The sequence below is a fragment of the Cygnus olor genome, chromosome 11, assembly GCF_009769625.2.
Source record: "Cygnus olor isolate bCygOlo1 chromosome 11, bCygOlo1.pri.v2, whole genome shotgun sequence".
NCBI lineage: Eukaryota > Metazoa > Chordata > Aves > Anseriformes > Anatidae > Cygnus > Cygnus olor.
Window position 1 is genome coordinate 2,796,058 of NC_049179.1, and position 21,734 is coordinate 2,817,791.

The 21,734-nt window shown below is 34.9% G+C and overlaps 1 protein-coding gene across 6 annotated transcripts in view; it reads left to right on the plus strand.

The window, feature by feature from the left end:
* The window catches only part of UNC13C (unc-13 homolog C), a 222,125-nt gene that overhangs the window by 10,717 nt on the left and 189,674 nt on the right, over positions 1 to 21,734 (plus strand). For 3 of the 6 annotated variants that reach the window (XM_040569745.1, XM_040569747.1, XM_040569748.1), the window contains exons 6-7: positions 4,170 to 4,305; positions 20,322 to 20,385. In XM_040569745.1, coding sequence (XP_040425679.1) covers positions 4,170 to 4,305; positions 20,322 to 20,385 — 200 coding nt within the window. Of the gene's footprint in view, positions 1 to 4,169; positions 4,306 to 14,769; positions 14,882 to 20,321; positions 20,386 to 21,734 lie in introns of those variants that run through there. The other 3 variants (XM_040569746.1, XM_040569749.1, XM_040569739.1) reach the window with 3 other exon arrangements.

The window sequence follows — 21,734 nt, forward strand, 5'->3', positions numbered from 1 at the left end:
GATAATAAATACTTCGTATTTTTGAATGACATGGTCTAAAATTGAATACACCGATACAGCTAATGCTGATTAGAGCAAACAAGTTACCTTGGATGTTTGACTAAACTCATGTTAACAGAATCATAGAAGGGCTTGGGTTGGAAAGGACCTCAAAGATCATCTAGTTTCAACCCCCCTGCCATGGGCAGGGATGACACCCACTAGATCAGGTTGCTTAGGGCCTTGTCCAACATGGTCTTAACACCTCCGGGGATGGGACATCCACAGCTTCTCTGGTCAGTCTGCTCCAGTGCCTCACCACCCACTGAGTGAAGAACTTCTTCCTAACTTTTAATCTAAATCTCCCCTCTTTTAGTTTAAAACCATTCCTTCTTGTCCTATCATTATCTGACTTAGCAAAAGTTGCGCGCTCTCTCCTTTTTTTTTTCTTTTTTTTAATAAGTCCCCTTTAAGTATCAAAATGCTGCAATGAGGGCTCCCCAGAGACTTCTCTTCTTCAGGCTTAACATCCCCAGCTCTCTCAGCCTTTCTTAATAGGAGAGATACTCCATCCGATAGAATAGGAGAGATACTCCATCCGATAGGAGAGATACTCCATCCGATAGAATATATCTAATAGATTGTATACCTTTTCACAGTGCAACTGTGAACTCTTTTGGACTCCTGAGTCACCAACAGGCCTTGTGTGTGTGTATATATATATATATAAAACTCTAGTACTATTTTAGCAAAGAAAAGAGCATTTTAAAAGTTAATTTAAGCCTTATTTACACTCTGTGCATTTTTTCTTCTTCTTTTTTTTTTCCTCTCCAGCAGCCACACATAATTTTCAGTTGTCTGAAAACTGAGGTTGGTACGTAGGAACTGCTTCCTTGCTATTCATATGTGTCTTTGTCCTAAATTATTCCCACTTATGAGACCAGCTTATTTCCTTTAAGCATGATGGAAAGTAAACATACCTTGAAAAGACTGAGTCTTTAAGTGCAAAACCAGAACAATAGTACAAAGAAATTGTGGTTTATAAAGATGATGACAGAAAAGGACAACAATGTGTACAGTAAAAGTAGAACAGCCATTATAAATGGAGAAAACTTGGTACAATTGACACGTTCAATGCACCACACATTCTTTTTTGGAATGTTTTTTGAATCAGTAAAATGGTTAAAATGTCTCTTTACATAGTTTTGCTACATAGAAACCTGGTGGATGTCTGTTAAAGAAACTTGCCCTAATTGCATGTTTACAAGCTGTAAATTCAGGTTGTTACTGACTTCAGAGTGCTACCTAGCAGGAGTGTCAGGTTTAAAGTCCCTGTACTCTTGACAAATAAATTTGTGAGAAATAATATTTTACAGACATTCCTTGGAACTCTAGACACTGAGTGCCCTAGAAATCCTGTAGAGGTCACTGTTATACTGTAGTTCTCTGTGCAGAGGGAAGTATTTAAGAGCATTATGTCTCAGGTATTGAGGAAGACACATTTATCTTCTACGTGGAGTTTAACTGAGTCATTACATTTTGATTGCTTATTCTGTTGAATGACTTTCAGTTTCAGAGAATCTGTCTTTGACTGTTAGAATCGGTACAATATTTTGTTAGGCCAAATTCCGTTGGAAAGTTAAAGACTGCATTTTCTCTTCATGTTTCCTGATAGTTGCTTACTTGAGAATGCCAGATACGTCATTGGCAGAACAATGTAATGAATTCAGTTGAAATGAGAGGTCTACGTGCTTCTCTGACAATATAGCTTCATGCTGACTTGAAGCATTGTATGTAGTGTTGGAGAAGTGCTTTAACGCATAGTTTGCATATGCATATAGCATAGAACGAATGCATAGTTCGTTCATGGATGCTTTTTTTCTAAAAGTATGATCTAACCTTACTTGTGGTAGCAGTAAGGTGTTCGTTTGACCACTGCCATCTAGACTGAGCTCTATTAAAAGACTACTAAGTAAAATGAGGATCTCATTTAAAATTCTATAATCATATTCACAGTAATAAAATTTGGATATATGTATACATAAGGGATACAGGTTGGATGGGGCTTTGTGCAACCTGATCTAAAGGAAGATATTCCTGCCCATAGCAGGGGTGTTGGAATTAGATAATCTTCAAGATGTATTCGTTACTGTTTATACACATTTAAACAAGTTTCACTGATTAATTACCTTACTTTAGGGTTGTCCATCTGAACTTCTTTGCCTAGCAACAACACAGCTAAGTTGAGAAGCTGGCATTTAACCAGGTGGTTGTGGTTTGTACCTTTTTTTCCCCCTATGAATAGAAATGCAAGCATGAACAAGGACCTGTTGAAATCAGTTAAACCTGGAGTTTTCCCCTAGGGGTTCAATCTCTGAAGCATTCAACATATGTTCACAAACAGATGCCTTAACCATGGGACTTAAGAGAAATCATTTCTAACAGGAGGTTAATGAATCACAGAATCACAATATTTCTATCGCTAGCAGTTTTGCACAGCTGAGTAATACATATCATACCTTTCTTTTAGATTACTTATATGTGTGTACTGTGTATATCCTTAGATTCTGAGACCCAATGTATGCAGGTTATAGATCTGGCCAAAATGTACTTGTAGGATAGGAACAACCTAGGCTGCAATAGACTTTGTGGTATTTTGGGGACAACACGAGTTTAAAAAAATAAATAAAATGTAAGAATAGTTGTTTCAATAACTCAAAGAGAGAAAATATTAAGTGTTTACTGTCTACCATAAGTTTCTGTTGTGGTTTTGGACAAAGACAAGTAGATAACTATTATAACAGTCATAGGACATGAGTGAAAAAGGCTTCTTTAGGTGACTCTTCAGTCAACAGAACTCTTGTTCTGCAGTCAAAAGTATAAACCATCTGAAAAATATTTTTCTAATTTTGTACCTGTATTTGTGCTTGGGATTGCCCTGGCCCAGTGCAGACCTTGCACCTGGCCCTGTTGAACCTCACGAGGTTCTCACAGTCCCACCTCTCAAGCCTGTCCAGGTCCCTCTGGATGGCATCTTATCCCTCCAGTGTGTTGAGTGCACCACACAGCTTGGTATCTTCAACAAACTTGCTGATATTCAATTTCTTTCAATTTCATTCAATTTTATTCAGTTTCATTTGCCATGTCACTGACAAAGACGTTAAACAGCACCAGTCCCTATACTGACCCTGAGGAAAAGCACTTGTTAGTGATCTCCAGCTGGACATTGAGCCATTGACCACACTTCCTTGAGTGCGACCTTCCAGCCAATTCCTTACCCGAGTGGTCCATCCATCAGATCCATGTCTTGCCAATTTACAGACAACGATAGCATGGGGATCAGTGTCAAGTGCTTTGCACAAGTCTGGGTATGTGTGGTGGTCCAAATTATGCAGTTGGAAAACCACAATGTCCTGTTTTCTGTAGTGTTTCTTCAGCTTTTATGACTAATATTACTTTTTTGGCAGCTAAACAAACTGTGAGTAAATAGTGTGAGAGGAAATAAATCAACATAGTTCTGAATACATAACAAGAACATCAGGAAAAAAAAAAAAAGAGAGATGGGCACAGATATTTTTCTAATCAGTAAGGAAGAATATTTCCTCAAGTTCACGGCCAGATCATGAATCTTCCTCACAAAAGCTCTTAGGATGATTTATGGAGTAAAATGCAGAAAGTAAGTTTGCATATCTCATTGCAGATGGGATTTACTACACCCTTCCAAAGAGATAAGAACTTGAAATAAAGCTAGTTTTAGGCAAATATAAGATGGCATTAAGTAAAATCTAATTCTTTACTAAAAATTATTGTAATCTTGGAACACTGTGCATGGACACATGAGAAATATATGGACCTTTAAGAATGGGAGTTGGACTGGAAAATTGAGATCTGCTTTCTTCCCAATCCAACGGTAGTTCATTTTTTCAATTGTGAAATGATCCATTTCCAAGTACGTGTGACAAAGAGGACTTGCTTGGTCCTCTTAAAGTTCCAACAGTCAAAGTGGTGTTGGAATTCTGCTTCTGCTATTCATGTAGAACATATGATTTAATTATAATATTTTGGAATCAACAGGATTATTTCCCTATTACTTAAAATATTTGTGGATTAAATATTTACTACTTTTTAGAAGCTCTTTCTACAAAACAGACAAAAATTACTACATATTTTTTTTTAATTCCGCTCCTCAGATGTGCACAAAGATTTAGATTACAGAGGCTGCTACAGAGGGATGCTCCTCCAAGGGACAAGTCATTCACATAAAGATACACATGATAGACTGTCATCCATGGAAAGTGGTCTCAGCATGCAAGAAAACAAACTAAGGTATTTTAATTTGTCATATCAAGCATGTATCATAACTTACTGGTTTTCCTTTAAGTGACATTCATTGGTACAATTATTTTAAGCAAGTATGTGACTGCAAGCTTTTTAAAACTATAAAGCCATAAAGCATACTTCTACCATCATGGTGGGACAGAACATAATCATCATATTCCATTGAAAGAAAAAATATGAAGAATACTGTACAAACAAATTGGCAACATTTGTGCACTCTTGATGAATCATTGATTGTCAAAAAATTAGATTTTAACCTACAAAAAATGTAGAAGTAAATCATAAATATAGGATTTTGAAAAAAAAAAAAAGATGAAATAAGAATAGAATCAATTAATGATTTGAAAGCAATAAATAAGTTTTAGAATCCATTGCAACAAATTATGTACGTTTGTGTACAGATAAATGAAAGCTAATACATTTGTACTTTTGAAGCTAAGGTAATATTTTAAAAGGGCAATATTTTAAAGACAATTAAGTTAGTCATTGACTTTTCTATGTTCTTTAATAGCAAATATATGGTAAAGCAAATTTCTTTCGTATAAAAGGAACATTTCATCAGAACTGGAAGCCACTCTTTATATTCATCCTTGTTTCTAAAACCCCTGCTGCTTATAGCCACGAGGATGTTCTCATCTCCTGTTTTCTATCTCTTCTGGAACTGTGTTTTGTTGGAAGAGTCTCTCTTGAACAGTGTTCTGAATTGGAAAACAAGAAACACTACTTGTTCACTTTTCTGCCTGTTTAGTGAATTAAATAGGTTTAGGGATGAAAAGTCTAATTTTCATCCTACTCTCAGCTAATCACTTTTCGCCCCATGTTGTCCCCCTCCTGAGTCATGATAACAGTTTGTCTAGTCATTGAATTAACCACACTGGATAACTGTTGTGAATTAAAATGAAGCATGTCAGATTAGTTTCCATTCAGGTCAGCTTTGTGGTCCATTTAACTTGGCAGATGCTCAGATATTTTGTTGCATCATGAAGGAAGAGCAGGAATGAGTGGAGGCAGTCCTACCTTACTCTAGCTTTGTGTTAGTGGATCGACAATCTAAATAATGAGATGCATACTGAAGCATGGGAGACAAAGCTTTTCACAGAGCTCTGAAAAATTGAACTCCATCTTGCAGCAGGAGTCTTTAGATGATGCAAGTAGCAGTAAGACTTTCTTTAACATGATTTTCTAGTTTATGATTCACAAGCAATGTGCTGCTTGTGTGATACTTAATTTTAATGTGCACAAGGCATTAAAGAAATTAAAACTGTGACCAACAGGAAAAACAAGCGATATTTCTAAGAGTGTCAAATGGGACAGCAAAGTTGACAGAGCAGTGGTATATAATATTCCTCATCAACAGTAATCAAGTTCAATGTGGCTAAGCGTTGAGAGCTTTTCAGTAGTATTAAAAATGCAGAAACTTGCACTGTTCGTTGTCAGATAAGAGTTCACAAAAACTGTTAAATAATTATGTATTCTCTGAAGGTATAATACGTACACACTTAAATGACCTTTTCATTTGAATTTCAATGACCTATAGTAAGAAAGGCCTAGAGCCTATAGCTTCAACACAAAATGACTAAAAAATGAGTTTGCAAAAAGATCAAGCTCATCAATGCAGTCAGCCAGTATATATTATATATGTGGTACTACAGCATTTTTGGCTTTTGTGATCATTTCTGTTTGTTTACTTTCAAGTCCTTGCAGGATATTAGAAGAGAATTACAACTGCTTCCTTAGGGTGAGAGCTGTCAGAAAAGTATAGGGAAATAGTTCTTGAATTATTAAACGTGGGAACGGTCATTAGCATATTGTCAGATCTGACATCTCTCTTTGCTCAGAAGCTCAGATCTCTGTTGAGATTAAGCTTAAAAAAAAAAAAATCATCTCTAGACTTAGATTAGACATTAGGAAGAAATTCTTCTCTGTAAGAGTAGTGACCTGATGGAACTGGTTGCCCAAAGAAGTTGTGGATGCCCCACTCCTGGAAGGTGTTCAAAGCCAGGTTGGATGGGGCCTTGCCCAACCTTTGGTTGGCATCCCTGCCTCTGGTGGGGGGTTGGAACCAGACGATCTTTAAAGTTCCTTCCAACCCAAGCCATTCTATGATCTTGATTATGGAATTCTTTCCTTAGTCTTTTTGTCCCAGGTAATTTTCCTGAATTGAACTGAACTTTTGTATTATTAATTTAAGAGGGTTACCAATAAATTACAGGATAGAATTTTAAAATTGAAAACATTTCCATCTAATTATAGGCATTTTTAAAGTGCCTCTAAATTAATAGTGCCATTTAAAATGCCTTTCTGGAGACACTTCACTTAACTGGCACAATAGAAAGGAAAATACTCATGATAGAAACCAATCCATTAATCAATAGATTATTATCAATAGATCAGTCTCAGAATAATTGTCTTGTACAATTATGAAACTAATGTTTGAAACAAAATTGTGCTAAAAAGTATATTAAAGAAAAATATTGAGCATCAAAAGGTAAGCTTTTATGTCCCATTTTCAAAAGAATTTACTCAGCTTTTGAAAATGTTACCCTCAAAATCTTATTTAAAATGTTTGCTAGATTTTAAAAATACCAATTAAAAATGTTAGACGATGTTAATGCAGTGGTCAACAGTTAACCAGATAAACAAAAGTACTATGCAGGGGCCTTTTAATCACAGTAGAAATAAAGGGGAGAGTTGCTGCATACAAAACTATGATAGACCAATGTATAGGATTATCATTTTAAAACATTAGATTTTATTTTAATTTTAACAGCAACATAAAGATTTTTTTTCAAATAGATGAAAATTAAGAAAAAAAAACTTAAATGTGATAAATTGAATCTTTAACTTTCAGGATGTTTCAAAGATTAAGAAACTTTTTACAGCCTCCTAAAAATGGAATTCATCTTCCCTGTTTTTCTATATAAAGAGAAACAAACATTTGCTAAGGTCTAAATTCACCTGAAGTGATCACTTTTGAAGTGATCGTTTGTCCAGTAATATGTTTAATTATACAGGCCCACATGAAAGAAAATTAAAATGACAGACAAGCAGAAAATTCTTATAAACCGTGCAAATGTCCACCTCTAGGCTACAGGTCAGTAATTCCTGAAACTAAAATCATGTTTCCAGGATGTACCCATAGCTGTTTAAGCTGATAATGTCTGTTCGTGTATGTTTGTTTTCTCCTGTTACTGTTCACTGACAGTTTTTCCCTCAAAGTTATAACACAGAATAGCTGAGAATAACTGATCTTCCATGATGCACGATTGTTTCTTTTCATGTTTACTGTGAAAAAGAAATAAAGTCAAAAAAAGTTTTTAGCTGGTATATGTGAATCTTTGCAGTACATACGAGGAGAGAATTAGTTTGTCATATCTTCTAGTTCACACAGATAGCATGGTATACAGGTATTTTTATGAAAACTATTTTTTTCTCATTTCTATTGTTTCTAGCATGATGAGATTAGTGGACTACTTAGCATGTGTTGTTTTATAATATTCTACACTATTTTCCGTGGCAAAAACAGGTTTTTTTAGTCTTTTATTCTAAATGCAAATAACTTTTCTGAGTATTGAGTAACAATGTTTTTTTTTTTTCCACTTTTAATCAATGGGATGATAGGAGAAGAAACTTGACTTGTAATTGTTCTTTGATTTTATGTTCTACTAGAGCTGTTTTATTTTTTTCTATAGATAAGTTTAAATCATGAAATACTTCTATGTTCCAAAGGCAAGGTAAGATAGCTGTTTACATCAAGCTCCCACTGACTTCTCCTAGGTATGAACTTTACATATATTGAAGAGCATTCTTCTGAGTAGTTTGTCTGCTTTAGGTAGCTGTTTTCTGCTTGAGTTATAGAAATCATTGTGGATAGAAAGGGATTCTGCATTAGGTGAAGCTTCATTTAGCTTCATAGAACAGTCATTTAAAACTCCAAAAGAAAAAAAAATGTTCATCATTTATTTTATTACAGCAAGGTAGATCTTTTCAATAAGAGAAAATTGTTGTAACAGTGGCTTACGCTTGATATAAACTTAAGCTTTTCTGGATAGCAGTGTAGTGCTGAGAGCTCATTCCATTGTTCCCCAGGCTTAATTCTCATCTGTCACTCAAGTTAACACACTCGATGATCCTTTTCTGCTCTGTTGCCCTTGTAGACTTCAGTTCCACTCTCCTGCTTTTTCTCAAATGTTTCTCCTTCAGATCTGTTGTTGCTTAGAACTATTGCTCTTGAGTAAAAGTTCTTTCAAAAACTACTTTTAAAAAGCCTACTTAAGAAAAAAAAATTTTTTTATAAAGAACATTGCAGTAGCTATCCACAGTAGAAAAAGTATGATCAACGTTTAAATTAGAGCTGGAGAATACTAAGCACCATGAAGATAGGGAATTTGAAGTTTAAGAGATTATGGGTTTTGTAAGATGCCTCTACTTAAGTTTTACAACTACGTTAACTTTAAATTTGGTAATAACTGTATGTGTTAAAAGATTTTGAATGGAAAACTAACACTGAAAAAAAAATTATAAAGAGCAATGTGTAGAGAAAACATTGTACTCGACAAATTGACAAAATGGGCATAAGGAATTGAACAAATGGCGAGGCCAGATCCAGGCTTAAGACAGGACAACTCAGTACAAGACTGAGTGTGTAGATAAATGGGTCCATAGTCAGGCAGAAGCTGTATCTGAGCTAGAGGTTGTCACTTCTGCAGCATAACCTGAGGCAGGAAGTAGAGGCCCAGCTCTGATCTTAAATGGATTTGTGGGGTGTAAGGAGTGCCTGGAGAGGCCCCAGGTGTGGCTAGTATATGAAAGTCTATTTGTTTATTCAGGGTCCTGGCAGAGACACCAAATTTCAATTGCAAATTACTGATGTAGATTTTTTAAATTCTTATTGATGATAAATTGATTAAATTGAATTATTATTTTAATATCCAAATTATTTCTCATTTGAAAAATTAGAGTTTATGTACATTGTGTTTCTCTAAGGACAAACATTCTGTTGCAGAGCTGTAAAGGAATTAATCTAACAAATTTCTTGGTATGTTCTGCTTGGGATGCTCTGAAGAACCCTGTGGAAATAGGGCTTTGTATTTTGGGTAACTGGTTTAATACAACACAGTTTTTAAAAACAGATTTTTCAGATCATTCCTGGTTTTCAACATAATTGTGTATTCTAATCTATCAATGAGATAATCATGGAGAAGTAACTACTAGGAGAAGAGGTGGTATCTAACTCTCACAAAAGATAGAGCAAAGTTTGATTTCCTGAGGCATGCAAACCAACCTATAAAACTTAATTATAAAATAGGTTATGCAATTGTGAAATGTAAATATCTTTGTCACATGGCAGAGATTATTATTAGCTTCCAATATTATTCCCTATAACCATATTGTTTTGCTTGTCCTGTAAACCACTGTTTAACTCTTTAAAATCTTTTCGTGTGTCTGTTTTGCTTGTGATTATTGGAAATGTTTTGATGACTCTTTTTGCATCCTATGATGGCCTGTTATTGAGCTTTAATTGACTTCATTATTAATATTTATGGCTTTGTATTACCTGTTCTGGTGAAAACCTTTCACAATAAATGACAAATCATTCTGACTTCCCCTGAAATTCTATGTAATAACATTATTCACAAAGAATTCATTAGATGTTGGTGTGAATGGAATAGGGAAGTCATTAAGAACTTTGTTTCTTGGTTCTAGATTAATTAAGGTCTATGCATTCTTCATTTTTTTGTTTGTTTTGTTTTCATGTAGCTATAACAATTTACTGTTATGCATCTGTAATTACCAAAAGGTTTGCATTCTTCAAAGGTTAACACACACACACTTTAGTTAAATTACTACTTTTATATAAGTAGGTAGCCTTGTCAGCTTCTGGGAAATGGTTTATCTAATTAATGCTCACAGATGTGTGCAAATGAAGAGTATTCAATCTCTGTGCAAGTATTCCCTTTGAAACTACTAAAACAAAAATGTAAAAGAAAAGCTGTTCAGTTTATAGAAAAGCTGAAATAGTCAAGTCAGGTATCTATTCTTGTTCAGGCAAATTCCCATTGTCAGCTCCCCATCCTCTCCCCCTCCCCCCCAAAAAATCAAAACAACACACAGCCAATATCAGGTAGAGAGGCTGAGTTCCTGTAGGAAGAGGAGAAAATGTTTAATTAGGCTACTAGTGCTGTGCCATATTTCATCTTTAAAATGCTTCCTCAAAAGAAACCAATACAGTCACATACAACGTAGGCTTTACTAGAAACCACTAGAAATAATTTGCAAATATCATTTGCATTGTGATGGCTTGGTTACAAACCCTTGGCTAGAATTATGATTGGCATAAAATGAAAAAAGTTATTTATTATGAACTTCATATTACTTTTTTTCCTTATGTGATTGATTACCTATCTGTAAAGATTTTCAAACGGGATTTCTAGTATTGATGTGATTTTTCTAGCATTGTCCATTGAATAGTAATTATTGATACATGACTAAAACTGAACATGTTGTCTTCCTGAACTCATGTAAGTAGGTTTAAATAGTTTGAAATAGTAAAATCATCTGCCTTGGACACTCTTCCTTTTCTGTCTTGGATATCAAGATTTGAAGTCAGAAAATGTGTATAAGCACATGATGTAGAGAGATGGCAACAGCTTTTACTTCAGGCTGCAACAATTGCTGAAGGGCAAGGAAAATACTGATCACATAAATGCAGATACTAGAGATAGAGATTAAGTTTGAACTAAAACCCAACTGCTTTCCACAGTGTAGTTCTGTTCAAAGACTACTTAAATATGAGTAGATTAGGATACTAATTTCCAACATAGATGAATATACATGCATTTTATTTCATTTTTTTCCACTGCTTTAAGGTAAATATATACAGCAGTATATAGCAGTATTAAGCTAAAGATGTTTATATATAGCAGTAGAGCCTTCTCTGTTACTGCTTGATTGTTGCAAATCACAATGAATGGAAGTGAAAACAGGAACAGCATTAAATTCACAAAGCAAACCCCAGAGGTTTTTTTGTTGATTGTGAGTGTTTTGTGTTTTTTGTTCTTTGTTTTTTGTGTTTTTTTTTTTTTTCTGCAAAAGGTATGGACTATTATTGTTCTTAATATCATTCCGCTCTGGAAAAAAGTGTTCAAGGAAAAATGTTTACTGAATAAATAATGTGTATTAATGATTCATTTAGCCTGTGAAGCAGAGGCCTATTCTTACAGCTGCTTATTGCACTGCACAATTCACATTATTCAAGACTATCTACAACATGGAAAAAAAAGTTATTTCTTTGCCAGTCATGTCTGTAGATGCAGATTTTTATACTGAAACATAAATAATTAAACTATGCTCTATATTCAGAAAAGCAGAAATGTATGGATGAAGAAGCATTTGAGCAACTGAACTAGATCTATAGGCATGGCTGCAAATGAACTGTAAGTGGAAAAAACATATGGTATATAGCCTTTCCATTATTTAATTTAACTACAAATAATTGTCTAGCATGCTAACACCATCTTAATTAAATCTACTGAAAGACAACATTAGAATACTTCATTAATATTCAGCTAGTTAAAACTGCAGAATATATGTTTCAAATATATTCTTAGAACATTGAAAACCATGACTTATCTACCACAATTTATTTTATTTAATAAAAATATAGTTAAGGAATTCTTTGCCTTAAACAGGATGACCTCAGTATAGCATAATAACTTTCAGAAATAATGGGCCATTTTTGCTGCCAAAAGTGCTTTAGTGTACGAAGGAATTTGCTGTAAGGAAAGGCTTCAACATTTCAGTGCAGGAAACATATCTCTGTTTTGTAACAGAGTCAAGATGGATTAGAAGCCAGTACTTCACAGGACAGCAAAACAGTGTCTTTCTAGTGTCTTATTTGGACCAACGTGTTTCTTTGCGTCACCTGGTCTTGTAAATCAGTTGCTGTGCTAATTGCATGTGCTTTTATTCTGATAAATATCTTGCACTTGGGAGACAATGTAACTATTGCAGCACTTAAGAGAGAGTATATCTTGAGGATTTCTCAATTAGGAAGTCTGTCTTGTATTCCTGTATTCATCAGAAAAGCTAGTAGGCTACTTGGTAAAATGTTGATTTACTGTCTGATACGCTTTGCCAGAGAAGAAGGCGGGGGGGGGCAGTCTTCAAAGCTACTATCCTGTAGCAATGTACAGGAAAATATTGGCACTACACTAAGTATACTAAGATTGAAATCACAAAATCTATTTTCCACCTATCTGAATGACAGCTTGTTGTCCAGTTCTAGTCTAGTCCAGTTCACAGCTTTGAGTGGGTGGGCTGCATTAAACACAGCACAGCTAGCCAGTTGAAAGTGATTATCCTCCTATATTTAGCACTGTTGCGGCCTCACCTTGATTTTTGCGTGTAGTTTTGGGCTCCATGATATAAAAGGATATGAAGATACCTGAATGCAGTCAGAGGAGGCAACAAAGCTGATAAAAGGGCTGGAAGGCATGTCCTATGAGACGAGGCTGAGAACACTTGGTTTGGCTAGTTGGAAGAAAAGAAGGCTCAGAGGTGACCTTGTTGCTCTGTATTCCTTTCTGATGAGGCAGAAGGGGGAGACAGGGTGCTGATCTCTTCTCTCTGGTAACCAATGATAGGACACACAGAACTGGCACAAAGCTGTACCAGGGAGGTTCAGACTGGATATTGGGGGGGGATAAATAAATAAATAAAAAACTTTGAGGGTGGTCAAACATTGGAACAAGCTTCTTAGGGAGGTGGCTGATGCCCCATCTCTGTCAGTGTTCAAGAGGCGTTTTGATAATATCTTCAGTAACACGCTTTAACTTTTGTTTAGCCCTGAAGTGGTCAGGCAGTTAGACTTCATGATATTTGAAGGTCCCTTCCAACTAAACTATTATGATTCATCCACTTTAGCACTAGGCCTTCCTTTGCAGTTGTTCTTCAGAATAACATTTAACGTAATTGAATCATTTCTTCCAGCATAATAAAAAAAAAAAAAAAAAAGCCACAGTTTTGCAAACTAAACCTTGTGAGAAATGTGTGTATCCATGTTTGAGAAACAGAGTTCATCAAACAAAAAGAAAACTCCATGATGCTGAATCCAAAATATATTTACATCATTCAAAGTCAAAACATTTGAAGTAACTTAAAAGAATTAAGAATTTCTGTACTTGAGGGGTTTAGTACTGAAGAATGTTGTGGTTGTCTCAGAAGTATAATAAATTGTTGCATACCTTTGGCTGTCTCTGTAAACCCTGTCCAATGTTTGTTCTCAGTCTGAATTCAAGCTGTTATATAAAACATCTTGCCTTTGTATGTGTGTGCATGTGTGTTAGCTTCTGCACTGGTGGATTTCTAACTATTGAAGATTGACAAAAAGATAACCTTTCAGTACTTTGCTGTCAAAGTGGAATAGAAAAGCTCTATCGTACTGTAGACTTGTGCCCTGGAGACTGTTTAGTTTGTCACAGCGTGTAAATGGTAGCATAAATGAAGCTATTTCACAGCACATCTAACAATAGGTCTTGAATGACAACTTGCATTATTCCTCTTCTTATTTTTGCATTGTGACGGGATGATGAAACTAACATCGTAATTCAGGCTGCTTCAGCTCTAAAACACTTAAAACTTCCTTTTCTCTGTTCCTCTATCAGTTCCCACTTAATCCTTTTTAACTGCAATTTCATAATAAACAAATATTGTCAGTTCATCCCTTTTCTGGCTGCCGTCCTGTTCACATATAGAAACTAACTTTTTTGTTGTGCTCACATAGTTTTTCTGTCTTCCATTTAGGTCAATGTCAATATTTATTTCACCTAGCATTTCGAAAAAATGATCTCTCACAGCGCTATGTTCAGGGCTGATATCTGCAGTAATGCTGCCGCCTGTCTTGAGGCCTGTGAGAGGTGTTTGAATGGTACGCTAATGGGTCTTACTCAAAAGAAGTCAGTAAAACATGTACACTACAATTATGTTGATGCAAACGTAAAAATCAAGACAAATTTAATTTATGCTCTGACTTCACAGTGTACCAAATCAATGACTTTGTCAATTACATTAATTTAAGAATTTATCTCCCTGCTCCAGTAACCACTTTCAGCTACTCCAACTATCTTACTACCTCTTTATCTGTAACGATGCACATATTTTTGGGGTCATATTGTAAGTCAGAACATAGATATAATGTAATTGGAATGTAATTGTTAAAATAAGTTGTGAGTTCTTCAATCAGTTGTACTGCAGATGGCAACAATCCATAAACATATAGTCTTAAGGGTGAAATCACACTAAGGAGAAGAAAGTAATTCCCTGCAACTAATAGTTAAAAGAAGTAGTTAATTATCTCCAGGAAGAGGAGGGGTAACTAGGCTGCAGTTATTGACAGGGTATCTTTAGCAGCTGTGCAGAAAAAGGACTGTGGCTTAAAGGTATTTCTAAAAGGCAAAGCAAGAACAAACATCTTCAGGAAAATGGGAAGGTCAACATAAATGTGAATGATGCCTATGAAAATCTTAGGAAGAAGTGGAGGAAATATTTGGACTTGGAAAAAAATGTGAATTTTACCATGGGGGATAAATGCATATCTAGATGTTTCACCGTAGAAGATAATCAAAACATGTAGACTTTGTATAGAGTTTAAGTTCTTAATGATTATGTAAGTAACATGAAAAACAGTGTGGGAAGAAAACCACTAAGCACTTAAATCTGTTTGTTTGTTTTGATTTTTTGATTTTCATTTGTTTAGTAAATATTTTGGTCTGAATATTATTGTTGTACTTTTTTAACTTAGGCAGGTACATGAGGTGATCTCAAAATCAGAAAATAATTTCATTAGCACAGAAAATATTACTTTCAAAATACAAGCTGAGAGGAAATCTAGCACCTTATCCCAAAGAAATTAAGGTTTCACAGTTGTAGATTTAAGACAAACAAAAAACACCAAGAACCTAAAACTGTAAATGTGAATTATTGTAAGTGAAAGCAGTTGAAATATATGTGATGTGGATAGATAAGTGAAGATGATAAAGCTTCTAAAACGTGTAAGTAGAGATAAGAAAGCAAATGTGAAAGAAAATAGCGTAAGCAAGTTGAAAATTAAACTTTGCTGTAGAAATGAGTAGTTGGCCTATGAGTGCGGTTTTATTTTTTTCTTTGTGCTTTAGTGTTTGGAAACTAAATTTTGAAGTGCAACTTGAACACCTGCAAATAATAACTTGTGCAAGGGTATATTTAATACTACAGGAAAGGTATCATGGAGCAAATTCTGACCTCTGTTGTCACTGAGATATGAAAATATGTATATATATACATGCATATATATATATATGAAGTAGTTAGGTAGTGCTAAATTGCATGAATCTGTGAGAATTAAAAAAAAAAAAAAGTCTAACTGTGGAAAGTCTAGCTCTCTTCTTAATTCTCCTTTACAGTTGTGGGTTTTTTTGGTCATTTATGTCCTCTTAACATTCTATAGCTAAGACACGTGTACTGCCTAGTATTCTTCCTAGTGTTTTTATGAAACTGGATCTCATTACATAGCTTTTTAATGTTATACCAATTCTTTTATCTGTACTTTATAATTGAGTGACAGGAGTTAAAATTAAATTACAGCTTTGTAGCATGATAATTCTTAAGTCGGGGATCTCATTTTTAAAATTCCAAGTTTCAGATAAACTTTTCAAAATGAACAGTGTTCTCTCCTACTAAGTAGGAGAGTTGCTCTGAAAAGTGGTGATACAAGGCACTTTGTTTTCAGCTGCAAACTATTTCAATGCAATCAGCTCCAGATAATCACCTGGCAGGTGCCATAACAAGGGCAAGTTTATAGTAGCCCAGATGTATGTAATATTATAAACATCAAGTTGGGTCAGTGTGCAAAACTCTGGTAGCAACTTCTCTAGATAGTTCTGGATAGTCCTCTAGATGAGCTTCACTGCACCAACAGATGTGTAAATCCTCCCTCAAAAGTTTCAAGTACCTTATGGACTTATTATATGCAAGGTACATTCATATGTACATTTTTCAGAAACTATAGCTTTAGTACTTGAAAAGTATTATTCTTTTTCTCTCTTGCTTACGCTAAAAGATGCTGAAGCTGTTCATCTTTACATATTCCTTTCCACCCTCCCTCTGAACCACAAAGGAATGGGGGAATAAAGTACAAATGACAATAAGCATCTATATATTCCATATTCTTACAGGAAAGACTAGTATAAGTTGCTTTTCAGAAAGTTATTTCAAGGAAGTAAAACAAATATAAACAATTTTGGGGTAGCGTGCTTTCAAGATAGAGCTGTGCTTGACCAGTCCACTAGAGATTGATTTAAGCAGAATGCGTTAATTCCAGCATGAGTGTTGGTAGTGGGGAGTATAAATTGCTGAATAATAAGTGCTTCATAATGTATGTTTTTTGAGGAGGAAAAAATAAAGTGTAATCATTTCAAAACTTTTTTTCTACAGTTTATTTCAGGTTATAGTCAGAGCTGATGAAAGCAACATTAATGATAAATATTTAGAAATCAATGCAAGTGTTCTAGACAGTGTATTGCAAACAAATAAGCGTTCAGAGGATGTAACTATTTGTATGTGGCCGCATTGCAACTGTTCTGTAATTAATTGCTTTTCAACAGTCTGTAGTGAGATTTAATTTTACAAGAAGTGCCATGAAAATGTCATTTGTCTTTGAAATACTGGACCAATTTTAATGTGTTTGGGCAACAAAATTGATAGGCAAATCATCTGTTAAATGGAAGTGTCAGTGTAATATTTGTGCTCTATTAAAAATCCTTAGCTTTTGATAAAACTGTGAACAGCCTCCATGTTTATCTAGCCTGTGCATTCCTGTGCATATATGTCTTCTTATGGTAAATTAACTTTAACAAGACTGGTTATTTAGGTTCATATGACAGGGAGATCAGAAGGCCCGACAAGTTTGATGCACAGTGCATCGAAACTTTGACCTGGGTTACATGCTCATTTTATTGTATCTGAGTATTTCTGGACTTCTCATTATGAGACTTCTCTATTTTTTTCCTTCTTATCATTGTGAGCTACAAGAGGCTGACCAGTAACTTCTCAGAAACCACAGTATGTTGTAGGAACAGTGTCAGAATTAGTATGAATTTCAGGCACTCTTTTACAAGCATTTGTCTTGTTTGTTACCAAGCTTTTTGGTTGGTCTACCAGGGAAATTAATGATCTTTTAATTATCAGCTATGACTCCGTTATTTTCTGACTTAATGCTTATGCAAAGGTCTCCTAATCTGGCGTTATTATGTTCTTTGTCTCAAAAAAAAAAAAAAAAAAAAAAAAAAAGGCAATGTATTTGCCTGGAAAAAAATATGTTCTTTATACCTAGTTCAGTTGGCAGTACAGATATCTCCGCAACAGTAAACAGTATCTGGTAGTCTTTGTTATTCAGAATTCCTGTAAACTGCTTGCCACTTTGAGGCTTTATTTATTGCTAAGAAGCTGTTTCCTGACAGGTACTAGTTAGTTTTAATGAATCTGAATAGAAATTTAACAACCATTTGTTGTCTAAACTAGACCAGTAACTGTGATAGCAAGTAGTAGACAGGTAGAAAGCTGCTTCTGTCCTGTCTATGCTGAGTTTTTACATAAAACATCTACACTGGAATAAGGAGGAGTGTTGAACACTCTGCCTTAGATGTCTGCACTGCTGAGCAGACTGATCACAGACCAATGACTTTCTAAAAGTTATCCAGGCTAACTAAATGCTTTTGTCTGACTTTGTACACTATCCCTCAGAATGTAAGAATGCTCTTGACCCTGCTTACTGTCAGTTAAGGCAGAGAAAACTGTTTTAATCTGTTTCTTCTGAATCAACATTGATAATCAATTCTTCATCTGACCTTGAAGTGAATTACCTTAAAAATTCCCGAGGTTAATTATTGCCTTATCTTTCCCATCTAAATAACAGCAATGAGATGGAATGGACTAATTTCTAATATCACTTGGATGTTTTACGTCATATTAAAAAAAAAAAAAAAACAACAAAGGCAAGTAGGAAAAAGGCTGAACCTGCAAATATGCAGCCCCAAAGATAAGAGCAAGGGAGGACAAACCTCTTCATGCTTCACTTGCATCATGTTCAGTCCACTGTGCTTATCAGAGAGAACACTTTTCTCTTCAAATAAAAGAACATTATTCCAGAAATCCAAGATAATTAAGTAGGATTGTGTGGACCTAAGGATATTACTAAAGTATAGTATAAATACTCTGCAACCTTACTTAGTGGAGAGGCTGCTACAGTCCTCCATATATTACACCTATAAAATTTTACTATATACTCTTATTTTACTACTTACCTCTTATTGTATGAGGCTGTATATTCTGAATTACAGAAATTCCTCAGGAGTGCTAGAGATTGTACTAATGACTTTAACCTGTGTGTAAAAGCCATGAACTGAGTTAGTATATTACAACTTAAAACAACATTCTTCACTGGTGTGGTGAAACAGCTGAATAATGAAATCTCATTAAAATTGATTTGTGTAGCTTCTGAGTGTGGGGGCAATCTCTTGCATGACATTCCTGTTTCAAAGATTTCTGTTACTTATGCTTAGCTGATTAAATGTAAGTTTTTGTTTTGGTTGCTTTTTTTTTCTTTTCCTCTTAGAGATTTAGCTGAAGGTTTTAGAGCTGATGGTTCTAAGATAACCTCTCAGTAATTCTTTTAGTGCTATTTGCAAACAGCGGATGACAGTGCTTAACTGTCTCACAAAGATTTGTCTTTACTGAGAAAATTCAGGGTCTTCTGCCCCGCCCCGCCTCCCAACCACCACCACTTTTTTCATATTATCCTGCCATTTGATATCAAAGATCTTGTAATCCTTACTTGTGAAGCAGAATAAGGAGGAAATATGTTCCTTTGCCAATGTTCCTTCATAACTTGTTAATTATATAAGGGCAAGGGTCATGTCTTTGCAAGCCAAGTATACTCTTAGAATTACTGTAGCTCCTAGTAATCCAAAGGGGTTACTGTGAGCCAGTCTTCTGTCCTTGAACATATACTAATTGCTTCGGAATGCCTGGATAGATGAGAATTGTTTCAGAACTGCAGTCTGATGTTTTGTTACAGCAGAGAATATCAGCATGTGGAATTACTGGCATGTGTTTTGTTTACTGTCTAGTATCTGTATATTTTTCCCTGTATGCTGAATCAAGCATGTGTGTGCCATGCTCTAATTTTACAGTTAAATCACCAACAGATCTAGGGACTTTTCACTATAAACATTCTGCTCTATTTTATCAACTAAGGACCCAAGTAGAGAGAGTAAAGAGGAGAGAGAAATGTGTTTGTCTATCCTTATATTCATTGTAATGAAAGTAAGACAATCAAAATATTAATTATCAAGACTTAAAATAATGGCTTTTTATATGTTATTAATTTCAGCATACAAATCCATACAAAACTAAAGGTTTTTGAAATAATATATATATATATTTATTTGTAACTTTAATTTTCCTTTTGGAAAAAGTGAACTAGAAACTGGTTATCCACTATAACAAATAGTGATCTAGTTCATAATATATCATTCGTCACATATGAATAAAATCTTCCATGTTGAGACCTAAAGAGATCATAATAAAGAATTTTCCTACATGTTTAAATATATCTTGTTTGGAATTATTATGTGCAAAGTAAAGCTACTTGTGAATGCACTCACTGATAGAGTACTTAATGAACAGCTCAACATACTGAGTAGAAAGACGATGCTGTGTGATGCTTATTTTCCTGCTAAGTATAAAGTTACTTTTCCAAGAAATACCAGGATAAATTTTCATAAGTTCATATTAAGAATAACTTCCATAGAGCTAATATTTTCTAGTATAAAAAGCATATAGTATATACAGAAGAAACACAAAAGACTATGGTTTTACCTAGCCTTGATCAGTGTGTCTGTACACTTACAAGAGCTCTTTAATTTTTTTCTATACTTTGTTATTCTAAACAATTTTTCTTTCACCAGAAGAAATAAAAATCAAACTGGAAGAAATTTTGCAAAAGCAAGATGGGCCAGGGCTATTCAGAAGGTAAGAGCTCTTCTTAAAACTACTGTTGTATTACTGTAACGTAAAGAATTTTCTCAGGTGGAGGAAGAACTTAGTATAAGATTTCTTCATTGTGTAAGTTGTTATTAGTTACAGCAGAATCCGAGGTTGTGATTGCTGACTTTCCAATAGAGCCAGTTCCCTCCACTGGTTCTTAAAAATCCACATGGTTCCCGCCCCTCAGGTGGTGGTGGTTGTTTTTTTCCCTGAAACAGAAAAAAGTGAGATTTTGAAACTTTCTTTAGATGTGTGAGAAATTATTGTAGTTAGGCCATTTTATCTTCATTACATATTAATCCAGAAATTGTAACTTCATACATCTAGTTGTTTTGGAAGGATTTGGTTGCTTTGAAAGAATCACAGAATGGTTTGGGTTGGAAGGAATCTTAAGACCATCTAGTTCCAGCCCCCCTGCCATGGGCAGGGACACCTTCCACCAGACCAGGTTGCTCAAAGCCCCATCCAGTCTGGCCTTGAACACTTCTAAGGTTCTTCTTAGGCATCCACATGCCACTTCTAAGGCATCCACAGCTTCTCTGAGCAACCTGTTTCAGTGCTTCACCACGCTCATAGTAAATACAGTAGTATTTTTATTTCCAGTTTGCAAATATTAAAAGGCAATATCTGCATGCCTCAGTGGCTTAGGTTGTAGGTTATATTGGTCTTTTTGTCTTTGTCTTTTCATCCTGAAGATAAACAAATTTTCAGAAACAATGAACTCGTGTCATCCCTGTGTATGGCAGTTATAGTACAGCCCGGAGAGACGTGTCCAGAAGCCTATTTTCTCTGGTGCCTAAATCCAATTCATATTTTCAAAACACCAATGATGCTTTTTAAATTCTGGTTAATCTTCTTAGTGAAGTAGTGCCTATTTGACCAGTGGCCACTACACCACTGCCAGTCAATGCTAGCTTCAAAACCAATGAGCTAGAGGTTGGTGTGTTCTCTAGTCATTGAAAGAGTATGTCAGACTTACTAGTAACCGTCAAACAAAATTGTAAATAGACTTACTTAATATATTTGTGTGTTTCATAGGCTTTTAATGTTGTGTGTTCTTCTCTCAAATTGAGGCAATACATCTGTATCATAGCCAACTGGTTAGATTACTATCATCCACATCATCTGGGATTTAAATTTTTAGAATCTTTAGATTTAATTAATTAGTTCAAAAAACACACTTTCAGTGGAGAACCAAAACCAATACTGTTTGTCTGCCTTTTGTGTACCACTATACCTTGTTTTTTCCTTCTCAATGTATTTTATGTCAGATGAGATTACAAACTGAATGGAACATTGTTTTTGCATTGATATAGTACCTACAGCATATATTT